This window comes from Macrobrachium nipponense, chromosome 33, assembly GCF_015104395.2.
Source record: "Macrobrachium nipponense isolate FS-2020 chromosome 33, ASM1510439v2, whole genome shotgun sequence".
NCBI lineage: Eukaryota > Metazoa > Arthropoda > Malacostraca > Decapoda > Palaemonidae > Macrobrachium > Macrobrachium nipponense.
This window is the reverse complement of record NC_087219.1, coordinates 4,884,003-4,902,822: the sequence shown is the minus strand read 5'-3', so window position 1 is coordinate 4,902,822 and position 18,820 is coordinate 4,884,003. Positions and strand designations below refer to the sequence as shown.

Below are 18,820 nucleotides of genomic sequence, written 5' to 3'. Positions count from 1 at the left end.
GCCATAAACCCATAACAATGCAGTGTATGTATGATAATTCTAAACTATTATTCACTACCAAAATAACGATGATAGTTTGTATTGAAAATTAATGTTACATATATTCCAAAACATTATTACTACGTAGCATGAATAGTACTATAAATATTTCGAAAGATAATCTTGCTGTGAACGCTACCATAATTTGATTTTCATATACGTACTTACATTTTGTCAGCTGGCTGGCCTCGCATAGATAAAATTGATTTCACTGATATGGAATTACTCCACGAATAGCCTTTTTATTATGAAGATATGACGACTTAAAGGAGAACGTTATTTTGGTTGTTTTATCACTGCCGCAAACCCATAACAATGCAGTGTATGTATGATAATTCTAAACTATTATTCACTACCAAAATAACGATGATATTTTGTATTGAAAATTAATGTTACGTATATTCCAAACATTATTACTACGTAGCATGAATAGTACTATAAAAATTTCGAAAGATAATCTTGCTGTGAACGCTACCATAATTTGATTTTCATATATGTACGTAATTTGTCAGCTGGCTTGGCCTCGCATAGATCAAATTGATTTCACCGATATGGAAGTACTCCACGAATAGCCTTTTTATTATGAAGATATGACGATAATATATAAGGTAAAAAATGCTTTTATGTATTTCGTTTACGCTTCGTCGCCAATAACAAACAGCAATACTTACGATAATCTATGACAAATAGCGTTTGTATGACTTCATTGTTCAGAGAAGTTATATACGAATACTGCCAAAATAATAATGAAGTTCGAATTAATTTTAGCCTTAATGTTATTACTACTGTAATTACACTACCACTACTATTAAAATTTCTAAAAGTTTATCAAACAAAAAATGTCGCTTTGAACGCAACCGTATACATAAACCTTTTTCGTATGTAAAGGTATATGCTTACATTTTGTGGCTGGCCACTCCGACGATAAGTTGAGTGCAATGATGTGGAATTATTCTTTGAATAGGGTATTTATTATGAAGATATGACTATAATATATATGGTAAGAATGGTTTTATTACCTTTATTGTCAGTTAATATCATAATGTGAATGTTTGTGTACGTTGGTGGTTATCGCACTGCAACTACGCTTAGCCTACCAATGAACGTCGTACATAAACCTTGAATAGGCTGTTTATTTCGAAGATAGGACAATAATATATTAGGTGAGAATGATTTTATTACCTTATTGTCAGTTAATATCATTATATGAGTCTTTAAATGAATGTTGGTAGTTATCGGACCACGGCCGAGGGTTAGCCTACCGAAAAACATCGCATACGCAACACAACAAACCCGTGATGCAGCGATTCATACCAGTGATGTAACATGAGAAACGGTCCAAGAAAAACCCGTGATTAACTGGATCCGTGAATACTGATCCGTGAATAAGCGATGCCCCACTGTACTATTACCCACATTAATTCTATAAAGTATATTTCCCCTCTCCTCTAACACTGAAAAAGGAAATTCAATCTTATAAGGTAAACAGGGACTTTCTCTCGAGACTAGTACTAAAACTTTATCTCTTACACACAAACTTCTCTCTTTGGCTCTAAGATAAGGTTTCTCTTTAGTTTCCCCTTGACTTCCGTTCGGGTTTTCTTTCGCTAAATGCCAAGCGCTTCCGTTCTCCTCCACTAGATGCCAAACATCTCTTAAATTGTTTTTATAATAATCAAGATTAGTTATGCAATCATCTCTACCCTTACTTCTAGGCAAAGTTCCAAACATATTTATAATTACATCATCAAAAGATAAGCCTACTGAAGGAATATTACAAACTGAACTCTAGGAATTACTTGAATCGGTTTCCCTGCACTTTGATATTCATTACAGCTCAAAACATGCCTCTTAAAACATACATCATTTTTCATCTTAGGCCAAAAGTACGTCCTACTAATACACTTGAAAATTTTATTTACTCCCAAATGTCCTTGCTCATCATATGCAAATTTCAAAACTAGTTCACGAAGCTTCCTAGGAACCACTAATTGTTCTGTGACTTCCTCTTTACTACCTGACTTCGGTGGAACATAACGACACAAAACTTCGTCCTTTAAACAAAAAGTTTCCTTACACACATCATCGAGATCATAATCATCCAGCTCACATTCAAAAATTCGGGTTAGTGTCTCATCCTCTTTCTGCAACTTGATTAGCTCATCCTTATCCAAAACGTTAGAGCCTAATTCATCACCGTAACTAGTACTAGATACTGTACATTTACTACGTTACTCTCGACAGCTACCCTTCCCCTTGGTTCTCACTGTCAACGATAGAGTTAGGTCTCTCAGCCACACTCATGCCAAGATCAACCTCGCTACCTCTATCACACTCGTTCGACTCCACGAACTCACTCACGTTCGAATCCACGAACTCACACTCGTTCGAATCCACGAACAAATTATGATTGTAGTCTATGTCTGTATCTAAACCCGACCTAGTTACTACCATTTCAGGCACTGGAATATTCTCACAACAGGATTCACATTAATGTCAACGCCTTCGACGGGCAAACTGTCCACAACTGCAAGTTTTACTTCTCCTGACACTACCTGACTTTCTAAATTCAACTTCAACAAAGGACAAAGAACACAAGTGTTAGGAAATCCACCTAACATAACTTTCTCTTCCATACTGATTTCTGCCCTGTTCGGCACACACGCTTCTCGAATCAGTGAGATAGCGGCCCCTGTGTCTCGAAGCAAGACCACTTCTCTCGAATCTACTCCTCCAAGAGAGGAAACTACGCCTTCCGACAGAAATTCGCCAAAAACTTTCCTAGTTTCTCTCATCACATCATTCCTACTTGACGAAAGGTTAACTAGCAATACTGGTTTCTTACCGTCCTTCTTTTCTAATTTTCTAATGCACAATTTCTCGCTAAATGCCCTTTCCCATTACATCGGAAACAAGTTAATTCTGAGCCACTATATGCCATTCTACTCTTACAAACCTTAGACGTATGACCAGGTTTTCCGCATGTATAACAGGAATAGTCACTTCTACTCGCATTGCTATTACTAGGACTGAGACCTTTACTGTTTTGTACTCTTCCAGACGAAGGATAGTTTCGCTTCTTACTAACACTCAAATTATGAGTTAGACTATATTCGTCAGCTAGCCTAGTTGCTCCTGCAAAAGATACTTCTCGCCTATCCTCTATATAAAGTTTAATCTCAGGGGATACGTTATCTTTGAAGTTTTCTAACAACACTAAGTTCTTCAAATTATCAAAATCATCAACTTTAGCAGAAGTTAACCAATCAAAAAACAGCCTATCTAACTTCTTACCGTATTCTACATACGTAATATTTTCATCCTTTCTCAAATTTCTAAATTTCTTACGGTACGCCTCCGGTACTAACCTATACGCGCTAAGAACGGTGTCTTTCACGATATCGTAATTATCACATTCCTCCTTAGACATGCAACTATACACAGTAAGTGCCCTACCTCTCAAAACTGACTGCAAATATAAAGTCCAAGTTTCTTTAGGAGAACCTACTCGTTCCATTAACTTCTCAAAACACATGAAATATGTCGTAACATCTTCCTCATCAAACTTTGGTACTAACTTTAGCACTGCACTCATACGAGTCATACCTAATGTATCAGCTTCGTTTTCGTTCTCGCCTGACCGACTGTTACGAGTACTTTCCCTTAACCGAGCAATTTCCAACTCATGCATACGCTCTCTCTCTCTTTCTTGTTGCTGCATTTCTCTCTCAGCTGCTCTTTCCTCTCTCTCAGCTGCTCTTTCCTCTCTCTCATACTTTTCCCTTTCTTTCCTTTCAACATACTCATGGAGATCATTCCCCTCTAGACCTAGTAGCTCACCTGACTCGACAAACTCTTTCACCATCTCACTCATTCTAATTCTTTCTATATTCTCCCTGTTTCAAACTGTTATGGTATTGATAGCCTAGGCAAGGTCGCCACAAATGTTACAGACCCCGAGATCTCAGAGACAATGTTACGGTGTCGAAATATCCTGGTTAAAGGACGACACAATGTTACGGCCTCTGAGGGAGGTCCGCTTCAGGTTCGATATGAAATAATAAAAAAAAAAACTTATCAACACAAACAGTTGAAACTGGGGATATGAATATAGAAAGAAACACTAACACAACAAAGGTTTATTCACAAGCTTACTAACAAAGGTAAATGCAGAATGGTATCTCCTATTTACATAAATAGATAGAATCTTACACTGCATGAACTGGGGGGAACAGTGCGGCAATTCAAATACTTGCTACTCGATTTGGCGGTTCGACGCACTGGCTTCATAAATGTAGATCGGCGAATGCGGACGTCCTCTTGACTTCGTATTGCAGAAGCTAATCTTCTTGTAAGGCAGGAATTCCCCAACATCTGTAACAGGACCTTTTCTTCTCTGAAGTCTGCTCGACGTCGAGATAACACGGTAGACCACACCTGAAGACGACTAGACCAATATCCAACCAACTCTTCTTTTGATTGATCCTTCGTCGGTTCCTTTTTTCTCGTATCTCACGGAAGATCTCTGCTGCAGCTGATCTCTCACTGATAATCTGACTGGTGATCTCTCTTTAACGATCTCTCTCTTCTACGATCACTGCTCTCCAAAGTTCGTTCGTCGTATTTATACGGCACTCTGGGGGCAGAGCCTACGGCGAACGTCACCGACTCCAGGGATTTCTAGAACTTCTTAGATGAATCTAGACGAGGTATTGCATCAGAAAATCGTGGCGTTTCTCACATAACATTGGCGCGTTTTTTGCGCTCCACAACATTCCTGCTGATTCTAGAACCACCACGAAGATAGGCGCCTCCAACAAGGGCGCGAAAGCCTCCTTACTGCCGAACTTCTCGAAAATGCATTCTCCTTTCCTTTAACTTCTTTTGCTATGAAGCAATTACCATCACTCCCCTCCTCCCAGCAAATTCACCGACAGCGCAGCGGACAACATGCATAACAATATACTGTCACGTCCTTATTAAAGGGAATGATGTGTGGGGGCGAATAATACGCCCTTAGCGGGAAAAGTAAAGTTTAATGACAGTCAAGGAAGAGCTCACAAAAACACGTCTGAATCACATGACGGCCGAAAACAAAGTGGAATGTTTACATCCAGGCAGGTGGGTCTCGCCGCCTACCAAACACCTTGTTCAAGAGTTTTAACAGCCGTGTTCCAGCTTTGCCATAAAGCAATTCCTAATGTAAAGGACCGAGGGTTTGTATATTGTGTAGAAACAAACAATCGTTAGGACAGGGTGCAGAGTAAGATGGAAGAAAGAGAATATGAATGGACATGGAAAAAAAAAAAAAAAAAGTGGGATGCAGCTAGGGGCTGAAAGGATACTGCAATGAACCTAGTGTAATGCCTACAGTGAACTACATGAGGTGCACTAACCCCCTAAGGGATGAAGATTTCCTGGCATCTATATCTGATATTTTCTATTCCCTTAAAGTAAGTTCTTTACAGGATTTACTGGGTTAAGTTTTTATATACCATATGCTTATGCATGCTCAATCTGTTTGCATGGCAGGAAGGCAGCATATAAATGAATTTTTTTAAATAGTATAATGCTTCTGAGATATTATCCTTATGAAAGTTTATATGAATTTATGGTTCTCTCAAATAATGGTTCTCAAGTCCTAATGTTTATAACAAACAAAGGGTACCTTACCACTGCCATCTTTTCTTTGGCAACATTCTCATCTTCCAGACGCTGCCTCTCCTTCTCCAGAAATTGGACTCTGGTTTCTGCTTCGACTACTTTCTTCTTCATAGCGAGAGTATGACGATTCAGTTCACCTTCTGACATGTCCTTGAGCTGAAAATATAAGGTGTCAGTCAAGTAGGAGACATGTCTTTTGACTGGCAGGCTTTAAAGCAAATGAGTGTGTTGAGTCTTGATATACACGATTCCTTCAGTAAATTTTAAAAGAAATATGAAAGGCTAGGAGCAAAAAATTACACATACACAATGGTTAGTTTATTATATATGGAGTTTCCTTGACATTATGCACAGTATATATTAAGAGCTGCTGCTCCCTAAACAGCTCTACGATTTTTCTCTTATTTTTTCTCTCAAAACATTAGACTGAATAAACAACTAGAACAGTATATAAGACACTGAACTACAGCCCATTTAAAAATAATTCCTACAGTTTCTTCTCAGTGAAGTATAAATAACAAAATGACTTATATCCCACAATGAATTAATACAACACCTGAAGTCTTAATTCATGATTCTCCTTCTTCTGAGCCTTAAGCTGTGCCTCCAGATGAGAAGGTTCTTTCATTGATTCTTCCATGATTGAAATATCTTGACAAATGCTTATCCTCCTAGATTCCCTGTAACACAAAGTGAACTTTTAAATGAGGTTGAAGTCATAATGTAAAACTATGAACTAAAAAGTTGATCAGATCTATGAAATTCAGGCTGTCAAACGAAGAACTGGGGCCCTTTTGGCCATTCAACTTATGACAGTGAAAAGAGGGAGATCTAGAGGTTGGACAGTGAGATAAAGAGATCCAGAAAATAGAGGAGATGAAGTACAAATACCTAAAGTTGAAACTGGGAGAAAATCCTAGTTACAATAAGAGGTAATAGATAGAAGAGGTCAGACAGAAAGACTGAAGAAAGATGGAAGGAATGCAGGAAAAGTAAAAGGCTAAAAAGTGACTGCATTTAAGGGCAAAAGTGAACCTACAAACACTCATTAATACAGCATACAGTGCACTGTGTCAGGTCCACTGACTGCACTAATACCCTGTGTAGTATGTCTCATATCTAAGTGCAAAATACATTATTAAATGCAACAGTGCAAGGCAGATTATGCAATGAAACCAAAAAACATTGTTCAGCGGACATGTTCAGCATATATGTACAATGTTATTCTCATGCTTAGAATTGCATCCTATATGAACCACCACACAGACTTTGATTCTGCTTAGCTTCTATGCTCATATATTTTGTATTGTATCAGTATGTAGTCATATACATTGTAGCTTTCCTTCTACATTCCTGCTAAGATGTCCTCATGTTACTTCTGTTGGGAATATTTTGTTTATGATGTTTGTTTATGTTTATGTTGTGAAGGGGGAGTGGAGCGAAGCAAAATGATGTAGGCAATTGTTAGGCTGGATCTCCGAGGTAAATAAAATCAATTTTTTATGTGTCATTGATTTATCCTGCCACACTGGTCTACACAATCAACAAATGGTAGCCGGGTGGTTTTTGGCAGGAAGGAGGAGATTAACAAGTAGTTTAAAAGATAAAACGTCATAAACATGAGTAGCGTCAGCGAATGTGGTGGGCAGCAGGTGTTGCCAATTTTCGGTGCTGATAAGGGCTATGACCGCTGGAAAAAAAAGCTGAAAGCATGGCAGCTTGTCACAAGTATCGGGAAAAAGAAACAAGCTGTGGTTGTTGCCCTGTCGTTCCCAGAAAGAAGCGAGGTATGGAGCAAGATTTTCGAGGAAGTGGATATTGAGAAGCTGACAGCTGAAGATAGAATGAGTTTTGCTAAATCACTTGGACAAGAGGTACAAGGATGAGATGTGCAGCAGCGTATGAGGCATGGACAAGGATTGACAGCTACAAAAAGGAGAAGGAACATACAACAGAGAAATACATTTTGGAATTTGTGACGAGAGGTACATTTCTGGAGAGGTACAAAGTAAGTATACCTAAATGTGTTCAAGTATATAAGTTACTAGACAGTGCAGGGCTAGAGGTTAAAATGCTTGACTCCATGCAGCAAACCCTTAGGAAATTTTTTGGTAGTCAAGAAGTGTTATCATTGTGTGCAGTGTCAAACAAGAGTGAGTGCAAGACCCCTGCTGTGGTGATAAAATCTGAACCAGTATTTAGCACGGAGAAGGTTGATGTTGTTACACGCAGAAGAGGACAGGGAAGGTTTAGTTAGAGGAAGAGGAAGCATAGCAAACAGAAGTGAAATAAATAGACAGAGAAACTCCGTTGACATGACATATATGGTAAGGTTAGGAAATGTTATGCGAGTGGATCAGAGTACCACCTGTCTCCAGCAGGTCAAAACAATGTGAATTTAAATACAGGCAGCCCCCGGTTAATGGCAGGGGTTCCGATCCTTGGGGCCCGACGCTAAGTGAAATTCGCCTCTAACCAAAATTCAAAAGTCTATGGGCATCACAATCCCCTTACGGTGCCCTAGACTTGTTGACTATTTTAAGTAGAATAGGACCGATATATATTTACTTTATATATTTATTCGCTATGGAGAAAATACCGGCACGAAAATATAGTATAGAGTACATACTGCTAAATTTAAGCTGCATTTGTAGCTGAAGCTGAGAAAACAATGTACAACCACCCACAACTGAAGCGACTGGGAAGCAACTTGAGCAAGAAAGAATGGTGTCCAGCTGAACATATCAGTTTTTCCCCAGCTCCCGCATCTCCACACACGCAACTCACTTTTCGCGCTGCTAATGACTACTATCATGCATCAGCAACAAGGATATAACTCCACTAAACTTATGCCATCAAACACAATCGTAGATAAAATTGAGAGGGAATAATCTTAATCAAAACTTCAGGTCTTGTAAGAACACATTTTACTGTTGTTTTCACGCCGGTAAAAGATAAGTAACGTAACTAACGGTAAAACTCATACTACAAAGAAATCAAGTGAAAATACCGAACGGAATCATGTAATATTTTTATACAATAAACATGCCCACAACGCAATCTGTTAACGAAAAAATAATTTAGTTCACGAGACATATTAAATTCATATTTCGACTTAAAAACACGTCGTATAATGACAAAGAACCTTGTCTCACATAAGTAAAGTATCTAGATATTTTATGCTAACTAGAAGCAAGGCAATTCGCTCCAAACCGAGTTAAATACGACGAAATAAAACGCAAATACGGCAAACTAAACTTGCATTTGCCATCAGCTGATTTCCAAACCAAAACATTGACCGCTTTGTTAGTATTTTATGATACAATAATATGAGAATACATACAATATTATTGGATACAGTAATGTACAACTTTTTAAAAGATTCAAGGAAAAGATGCATAGTCATTGTGTTTTTATTTCATAAATATATGTAGCCGTCAGCAGCCTGACATCGCTCAATTAGGTATGCCGCTGTTGGTCCGAATCTGATTCCTGTTTCGTGTCCATTTCTTTTTTTTTTTTTTTTTTCTACTGATATACAATAGTCAGAATGCACTGAACCTCCTAAATTGGCTTATATTAATAAATTACTAAATTGTATCGTATATGTAGTATACAGTATACTGTATACTACATATATGTTGAGGATATTTGTTATGATATTGCACATAGCTCTGGTCATTTGTTTATGATTATGTTCATGTTGTGAAGTGGGAGCGGAGCGAAGCGTAACGATGTAGGCACTTGTTAGGTTGGATCTCGGAGGTAAATGAAGTCAGTTATTGTCTGCCTTTGATTTATCTTGCTACACTGGTCTACACGATCAACTTTCATATCCTAGACAAATCCCAATTTAGATGGGATCAGCAGACATATCAACAGCTAATAGTTTCCCCCTTCAAAGGTAAGCTAGTATCTAATAAGGTAGCCTATAACTACCAACAGACAACACCACCTAAAGGAAACTAAAAATTTGAACTAATTCACAAAAAATACACCAACATGTAATACTATAACAATGCTTGAGGGACAGCTTGCAGTTTCCATAAGTGATTCTGCTCTAAGTTTTCATCTTAACTAGAACACTGAGTCAGTGCTATACTTGCAACAATGTACTTACGCCTCTGGATGTTCACTGTGTCTGCTGTAGGTGAAGCCAATGAAAGGCAAATTCTTCCCTGTGAAGCCATGTCTTGTCCTGAAGGCATCTACATCTGGCACTCTCCTCTCGTTTTCAAATTCTTCAAAATTACTTGTGTCATCAACACTGTTTACAACAGGCACAAATGGTGGCTGGGCTGAAAGGAGGCTTTTGATTACTTGAATTATAAATAGAAACTATGATATATTCTTGATTTCTATATCTTTAGAATTATGTCCTCAGTAAAAATCATTGCTGATTATGACATTGCAGATAAAAACACTAATTAGAAATGTGATTGATGGCAGTTCCTATCCAACAAAACCATTCCAAGCATTCATCTCAAGTGTCATCATTCTCTATCAACAAGCAATATGATCTGTGAATCAGGATGTGATTACACAGAAAGAAATTTTTATTCTAAAGAAACTTTAATAACATTGCAGGAGGAGAGCTTATAAGCAACCCTATTATATCCTGGCTGAAACCACTTACAGTTTCTCAAGTTATTCCAATTGACATGCAGGAAAAAATTATGCTGAATAATCACTGGGTATGTCAGGCGATGGTTCGAGTCTTTGAGAAGTCCCTTGATCAAATCCTTCATTTGGTTGCTTGCAGCATTCTCCTCATCATTGAATTCTAAATTTTTCTGCAATACAAAAAATGATGAGCATGACTTGCTCCTAAGATCACAGAAGGCCAAGCATTTGGACCTATGAGGTCATTCAACACTAAAAGGGAAATTGAGAGTAAAACCAGGTTTGAAAGGTGTAAGAGGAAGAAACCTTCACTTGGACTATGAAACCACTGTCAGGAAAGGGCAGAAGGAAAGTAACATAGAAGAAAGAGAATATGAGCAGAGGTACAGAGAAAGAAGTGAAAGGGGTTGCAGCTAGGGGTGTAAGAGACACCACAAAAACCCTTAAGTAATGCCTACAATGCACCCATTTGAGGTGAACAGGGCACTATCCCCCTAAGGGAATGGCCCTTATTACTGGAGTTTTATACTATAAACTATACAAACTGTTTGGACATTTTCATCGCACTATGCTATTTAAATTCCGCAGTACAGTGGATTGCCCGTATTCATATTCTTGACATTTGCAAACTCCCATGCATATTTGTGGATTTTTCTATGGACCATATCTACCCATTATTCATGGGAAATTCACGTATTTGCAGTATTTTTAGATGTGAAATACACACAAATTACTGTATTTTCTCATCAATTTCATGATTAAATGCAATTTTTTTGATAAAACTATTAAAAAAAAACTGGTATAAGCCTTTTTAGTAGGTTTTTCCTGAGGTTGAACTAACAAAATACACAAGCAGTTTCAAACATCTTTTTATAGGGGTTCTAAGTATTTGCGGATTTTAGCTATTCGTGGGGGGGTGGGGGTGTCTGGTATTCATCCTCCACGAATACGGGGAGTCTACTGTATTGCATTTTTTAAAATTAAATCTTCATTATCATTACAATGGTCTACAATAATACATATTGTGAAGGCAAGTAACAACCAATTATCTAAAATTCTAAGCTATGCTAAGCTCATATTTTAAACCTATCAAATACTTATAGTAAATCAAGATTAAAACCTTACCTGATGATTCATGATGTTATTGTAAGTGGCCACCACATTATCTCCTCTGAACGGCGTATACCCATAGCACATTTCATACGCCATGATGCCAAGGGACCAAAAGTCACACTCCACCTGGAAGAATGCAGTTTCAATTGCATGATCTCTTTATAATGAATGAAATGTGACATTTCTATAATAAAATAAGGTTTTATACATATACAGTGGAACCTCTACATACGAAAGTCCCTACTTACGAAAAATCCAGGTTACGAAAGCAAAGACAAAGATTTTTTTGCTTCTGTATACGAAAATAATTCAGGTTGCGAAAGGGTAAAGTCCGAGATTCGCCCAGACCGCTGAGAACAATTTTAAAACTCGTGCACCGCCAACTGAATAGACTCGCCACCATCCTCCCGCTCTCCCATTGGTTCCTGATGCTAGTCACCACCGTAAGATCCTGCTCTCCTATTGGTCAGCATCTGTCCCATCATTCCTCTACATAAAGGCGTCCTTTGACCACTTCGTCGCATCAGTGTTATCGTATGCACGTGGAATTCCTTCGTTTACATAGATTTCATTTATTAACGTAAATTCGTGTTAGTGATTTCGCTTTCTTCGTAGTAAGTTACTTTATCGTGTTGTGTGTGAACTTAATTAACCCTCAAACGCCGAAGCGGTAAAAAAAAAAAATTGTCTCCCGTGTGCCGGAGGAGTTTCAGAGTGAGCGCGGAAGCAGAAAAAATATTTTTTTCAAAAATCACAGCTCGCTTAGTTTTCAAGATTAAAAGTTCATTTTTGGCTCCTTTTTTTGTCATTGGCTGAGGTTTAGTATGCAACCATCAGAAATGAAAAAAATTATCATTATCATATATAAATAATGCGATATATGAGAGCACGAAAACAAAATTTCATATATAATTGTATTCAAATCGCGCTGTGCGCAAAACGGTTAAAGGTAACAAGTTACTTTTTTTTCGTTGTAATGTACACTAAATTGCAATCATTTTGGTATGTAATACATTGTAAAACGATAAAAGCAACACAGAGAAAATATTATCACAAAATAATGCATGAATTCGTAACGCGCGGACGTAAACATATTTTTTTCAAAAATTCACCATAAATCTAAATATTGTCCTAGAGACTTCCAATTTCTTTCAAAATGAAGACAAATGATTGAATATTACTATACTGTAAGAGTATTAGCTTACAATTGCAGTTTTCGACCATATCTGATGAGTTAAAGTTGACCGAATGTTGAATATTTTTATATATATATTTTTTATATGCAATTATTTCGGAAATAAGAAAAGCTACAACCTTCAAATATTTTTTGTTTTATTCTACATGAAATTGCGCACATTTTCATATATAAAACTATATGAAATGCCTAATATGAAACGGAGCAAATATTCCGAGAATGCGAAGTACGCATTTCGGAGATTTGTGGCGGAGAATCCGCGCGCGGAGGGAAGGAAAGTTTTTTTTTTAAATTCACCATAAATCTAAATATTGTGCTCGAGGCTTCGAATTTGTTTCAAAATGAAGATAAATGACTGAATATTACTAAACTGTAAGAGTTTTAGCTTACAATTGCGTTTTTCGACCATTTCGGTAGTCAAAGTTGACGGAACGTGGTTTTTTTCAATTTATCGTGATTTATATGCAAATATTTCAAAAATGAGAAAAGCTACAACCTTCAATTATATTTAGTTATATTCTACATGAAATTGCACAAATTTTCATATATAAAACTTTATGTAACGGCTAATTTAAAATGGTGCAAACATTACCACAATCGCACGTATGATTTTTTCGGAAGAGTTACCGCGCGGACGTAAAGAAAATGTTATTTTTTCATAAATTCACCATAAATCGAAATATTGTCCTAGAGACTTCCAATTTGTTGAAAAATGAAGGTAAATGCTTGAATATTACTAGAATATAAGCGTTTAAGCTTACAATTGCGTTTTTCGACCATTTCGGTAGAGTCAAAGTTGACTGAAGGTTGAAAATTTGTCACTTATAATTTTTTATATGAAAATATTTCAAAATTGATAAAAGCTACAACCATGGGTTGTTTTTAGTTGCATTGTGCATGAAATTTCGCACATTTCCATATATAAAACTTTATATAACGGCTAATTTTAAAATGGTGCAAACATTACCACAATCACATGTATGATTTTTTTCGGAAGAGTTACCGCGCGGACGTAAGGAAAAAGTTTTTTCATAAATTCACCATAAATCGAAATATTATGCTAGAGACTTCCAATTAGTTGCAAAATGAAGGTAAATGATTGAATATTACTAAAATATAAGAGTTTTAGCTTACAATTGCGTTTTTCGACCATTTCGGTAGAGTCAAAGTTGACCGGTTGAAATTTTGGCAATTATCGTTATTTATATGAAAATATCTCAAAACTGATAAAAGCTACAATCATGAGTATTTTTTTTTTTTGTATTCTACATAAAAATGCGCACATTTTCATATATAATACTCCATGTAACGGCTAATTTAAAATGGTACAAAAATTATGTCAAAGTGACGAAATAATTTCCGAGATGTGTCACAGATACTTTTTAGTGCGGCAAGAAAGAAATTTGCGCTTGCGCGCCTGCGTAACGATTGTTAACAAAACAACACCTTGATCCGTGAACTCCCAGCATCCCCCAAGGCGCGTGATTCAAAAGTTTTAGGCTAGTAGGCCTAAAAGTATTTTTCCGCGAATTTAAAAAAAAATTTTGCATGTCGACGTAAAATACGTCCAGTCGGCACCCGAGAGACAAAAAATGTAGACGTAAAATACGTCCAGTCGGCGTTTAAGGGTTAACTTAATTAGCCATGGGTCCCAAGAATGTTGCTGAAGTTCACGGAAAGAGGATGCTTTCTATGGAGACAGATGGAGATAATTAAAAAGTATGAAGCTGGCATGCAGTTGAGTGTGATCGCTAAGAAATACGGCCGAAATCCGTCGACAATAGGCACCATCCTTAAGCAGAAGGAAGCCATCAAAGCAGTTACACCTCCCAAGGGCGTGACTATTTTGTCCAACAAGAGGAGCCACGTGCATGATGAGATGGAGAGGCTGCTTCTTTGTCTTTAGACAAAGAAATCGCTGGCGATACGATAACCGAGACTGCAATGTGCCACAAGGCCAGCGCTATTTTCCGTGATCTGATTGCCCAGGCTGAAGACGACGGAGAAGGGACATCGACGGTAACCCCAGACTTCAAGGCTTCTCGGGGGTGGTTTGATAAATTCCGTAAACGGACTGGTATCCATTCGGTGGTGCGGCATGGAGAGGCTGCCTGCTCAGACACGAAAGCGGCCGAAGCCTTTATTGAGACGTTCGACAAGATGACGATCAAGGAAGGTTACAGTTCTCAGCAAGTCTTCAACTGTGACGAGACTGCCCTTTTTTGGAAAAAAATGCCTCGTCGGAAGTACATCACGGAGGAAGAGAAGAAGCTACCCAGGCATAAGCCTATGAAAGACAGGCTTACGCTCGCACTTTGCTCGAATGCCGGTGGGGATTGTAAGGTGAAGCCCCTACTTGTTTATCATTCCGAGACTCCTCGAGCCTTCAAGGCCCACAAAATGCTAAAAGAGAAGCTTCCAGTGATGTGGAGGGCTAATGCAAAAGCCTGGGTAACGAGACTTTTGTTCACAGAGCAGGTAAATCTGTGTTTTGGCCCGACAGTGAAGAAATTCTTGGAAGAGAAGTGTCTCCCTCTGAAATGTCTGCTGTTGTTGGACAATGCCCCTGCTCACCCTCCTGGCTTCGATGAAGATATCCTAGCAGAGTATTCTTTCATCAAGGTTCTTTATCTTCCGCCTAACACCACCCCTCTCCTCCAGCCCATGGACCAGCAAGTGATATCGAACTTCAAGAAGCTGTATACAAAACATCTTTTCAAGAGATGTTTCAACATCACCGATACCACAAACCTCACCTTGCGTGAATTTTGGAAGGAGCATTTCGATGTCGTGATATGCATCCGACTCATCGATCAAGCTTGGCAGGAGGTTTTGAGGTAAACCTTGAATTCTTCGTGGAGGAAACTCTTGGCCTGATGCCGTATCCGCCCGAGACTTCAAGGGATTCAACGTGGGCGAAGCTGATGTAGATTCAGAAACAGTTGATGATCCTGAAACTGTTTCGCAACCATATCTTGACGAGATTGTTGCACTCGGCAAGTCCATGGGGCTGGTTGTTGACGAGGAAGACATCAATGACCTTCTCTAGGAACACCAAGAGGAGCTTACAAAGGATGACCTGAAGGAGTTGGAGGCTATGCAACATAATGTCGTTCATGAAGAGTTCTCTAGCAGCGGCGAGGAGGAGAACCCAATGACAACAGCAGAAATTAAGGATGCTCTAGTTGCTTTTCATAAAGTGCAATCGTTTGTAGAAAAGAGACACCCTGAAAAGGCTTGCACAGGTCGTATGCTTGCGCAGTTCGATGACGTTTGCCAGAGTCATTTCAGGAACATTTTGAAAAGCAGGCAGAAGCAATCTTCCTTGGATAGTTATTTTTTAAAGAGGCCTTTAGTAGTAAGCAAACAGGAAGGTCCATGTGATACGAAAAAACAGAAAATTGAAAGTGGTGAAGAAATTGAAATTTTATTTAAAAAAGTAAAGTATAAAATGTTAAAAAAAAAATTTTTTAATCAAAAAAAGGCAAACAAATTAAATTTAATTTTTAGTTTTTTTTGTAAAGTTAAGTGTTAATGTTTTCTGCCATTTGTTAATGTGTTTCATAAAGTTTAGTGTTAATGTTTTCCGCCATTTTTTAATGTGTTTCGTAAAGTTAAGTGTTCATGTTTTCCACCATTTGTCCTCTTCCTCTGCTGCCACTTTCGGACATCGCCTCACTCGAAAGGTAAGGTGCCACATTTAACTACATATGTACGTACAGTATTTCTTGTACCCTGTACACTAATACACTTTATTTACAGGTACTACAATAAAGGTTATGTTAGGTACTGAATGGTTCAAATTGTTGCAGTATTTCATTGTTTATTGGTCAATTTAGCTTTATAATAAAATTTACTGTGGTGTTTTTGAAGGGCTTGGAAAGAATTAGGCAATTTACATGTAAAACGTAGTTCGAGATACAGTGGTACCTCAAGATACGAAAGGCTCAACTTACGAAAAACTCGAGATACAAAAGCAAGTACGAACCGAGAACAATTTTAAAACTCGGGCGCAGCCAACTGAGTAAACTCGCCACCATCCTCCCGCTCTCCCATTGGTTCCTGATGCTAGTCACCCCATAAGATCCTGCTCTCCTATTGGTCAGCATCTACCACTTGTGCTTTATGCACTCTATTGGTAAAAGGATGCTGTAAATTGAAAAACTTATTCATGCAATACATTTAATAAAAAAATATTAGGTAAAGATAGAATAAAGAATAGAAATGAATGGTTATTATACTGTTTGGTAGTTTCAGCAGTTGAAGAGATAATGAAAATTTATGGCTTACTGTGTACTAGGAAAAGTGATTGCTTGGCAATCGTTCGATACTCGTAAGTGCTGGATGTAAACAGAAGTTTGGAAGCTTTTTTGTTTGTTTATTATAGTTAATGGTTACTTAATAATTATTTGAAATGAGTACATGCAATACATTTAATAAAAAAAAATTGTGAATTAGATATCAAAATATAAAATAAATCAGACTGCTATCATCGAAGCCAACAAATACGTATTTTTTAGAATTCTTCTTCTGTTTTAATATTACGTTACGTATACGTTTCATTATAGCTGTCAGTAACTCGGTATCTCCATTAGGTAAAGATAGAATAAAGAATAGAAATGAATGGTTATTATACTGCTTGGTAGTTTCATTAGTTGAAGAGAGATACTAATGAAAATTTATGGCTTACTGTGTCCTAGGAAAAGTGATTGCTTGGTGTTTGTTCAGTACTCTTAAGAGCTGAATGTAAACAAACGATTGGAAGGTTTTTTTTTTGTGTATTATAGTTAATGATTAATTAATAATGATTTGAAATGAGTACATACTGATTATTTATGCATTTTATTGGCATATTTTAAGCTTTTAGCTTCTTAGGTTTAGATGTCAGAATCATAGACTAGGCTACAGTAGCAACTGTTAACATAGGCTAGGCTTACTGCTAAGGGACATATGCTAAAGTCCTAATATATGCAGTAAAAATGGGGTTGAACATTACATGCAGTTGAATATTACTCAAGTATGTACAGTATTTTGCCTTTTTGGAGTCATATTTCTTCCATCGGATCGGTGTCGTAACCCTAGAACATGTGTTGTAGGCCTGGAAATATAACTTACTGGGGTGTTTTTGTAGGGCTTGGAACGGATTAGGCATTTTACATGTAAAATGCAGTTCAAGATACGAAAAACTCATAATACGAAGGCCGCCTCAAAACGGATTAATTTCGTATCTCAAGGTACCACAGTACGAAAAAATCAGGTTACGAAGGCCGCTTCGGAATGGATTAATTTCGTATCCTGAGGCACTACTGTACTTACTAAGTAATTACTTAGCTAACGATAATGCTCGCATGGCATCTTAAATTCAAAATTCGAGGTAATGTGAATGTTGCAGAGGTGGGGGGAGGCGACAGGCTCCGTCCATTGCAATGGGACTGTGGAAGCAACAGGAGCCATACATCATTCCATTATTGCTGCAAAGTCCATAAAAAACAGCAGGGAGGGAGGGCTCTGATTTAGTAAAAACCTTATTTTTTTTTTTTTTAAATGTCATATTTATACAAGTAACTTACCAAGCAATCACTTAGCTGAATCCAACATTCCACGCATTAAGTATGTTAACAACCTGAACTAGAAAAGGTTGCTAACACTGACAAAATGCTTGTCGCTTCCTTACCTGGTGAGAAAGCTACAGCAGGTGATTACTGCCACTGGTTGGTGCTCATCTTAAACTATAGTGGCTCAGCGGTGTGCCAAGTTGCCTCTAAATCAGTGGGAGTCTTGTAATGGAGGATATGCCTGATCGCTGACAAGACATAATCCACAAAAAACTTTGCTCTTGCCCTGGGCGCAGTACCACAACAACAAACCAGACAACACCTGTCACCAACCCTGACACAATAAAAATAGAACCACTACCTATCCAACAAACTGGTGGACATTCTGGGTACAGCGTATCCCCCACGCTCCCCCAGAAAATGAACATTCTTACAATAAGGCAAAGAGACAGAAGGGAGACAGCATCTCTATTCTTTTTCCCCTAATACCATGCCAGCCACAAGGACCGAGGGTACTGCAGTTTTCAAATACTGTTTCCACTTCTTTCCAATATTGAGACATGAAGATGGACCTGCTCCTCCAATAAGTCGACTGAAGAATGGCCAAGAGGGATAAATTATGTTTGAAGGC

At 37.8% G+C, this 18,820-nt stretch overlaps 1 protein-coding gene across 1 annotated transcript in view; it reads right to left on the bottom strand.

The window, feature by feature from the left end:
- Nucleotides 1-18,820, bottom strand: part of LOC135202931 (citron rho-interacting kinase-like) — a 220,205-nt gene that overhangs the window by 175,434 nt on the left and 25,951 nt on the right. Inside the window, exons 7-11 of the mRNA XM_064232395.1 lie at nucleotides 11,452-11,565; nucleotides 10,340-10,496; nucleotides 9,824-10,001; nucleotides 6,260-6,383; nucleotides 5,713-5,859 (exon numbers count right to left, since the gene is read on the bottom strand). Coding sequence (XP_064088465.1) covers nucleotides 5,713-5,859; nucleotides 6,260-6,383; nucleotides 9,824-10,001; nucleotides 10,340-10,496; nucleotides 11,452-11,565 — 720 coding nt within the window. The remainder of the gene's footprint in view (nucleotides 1-5,712; nucleotides 5,860-6,259; nucleotides 6,384-9,823; nucleotides 10,002-10,339; nucleotides 10,497-11,451; nucleotides 11,566-18,820) is intronic.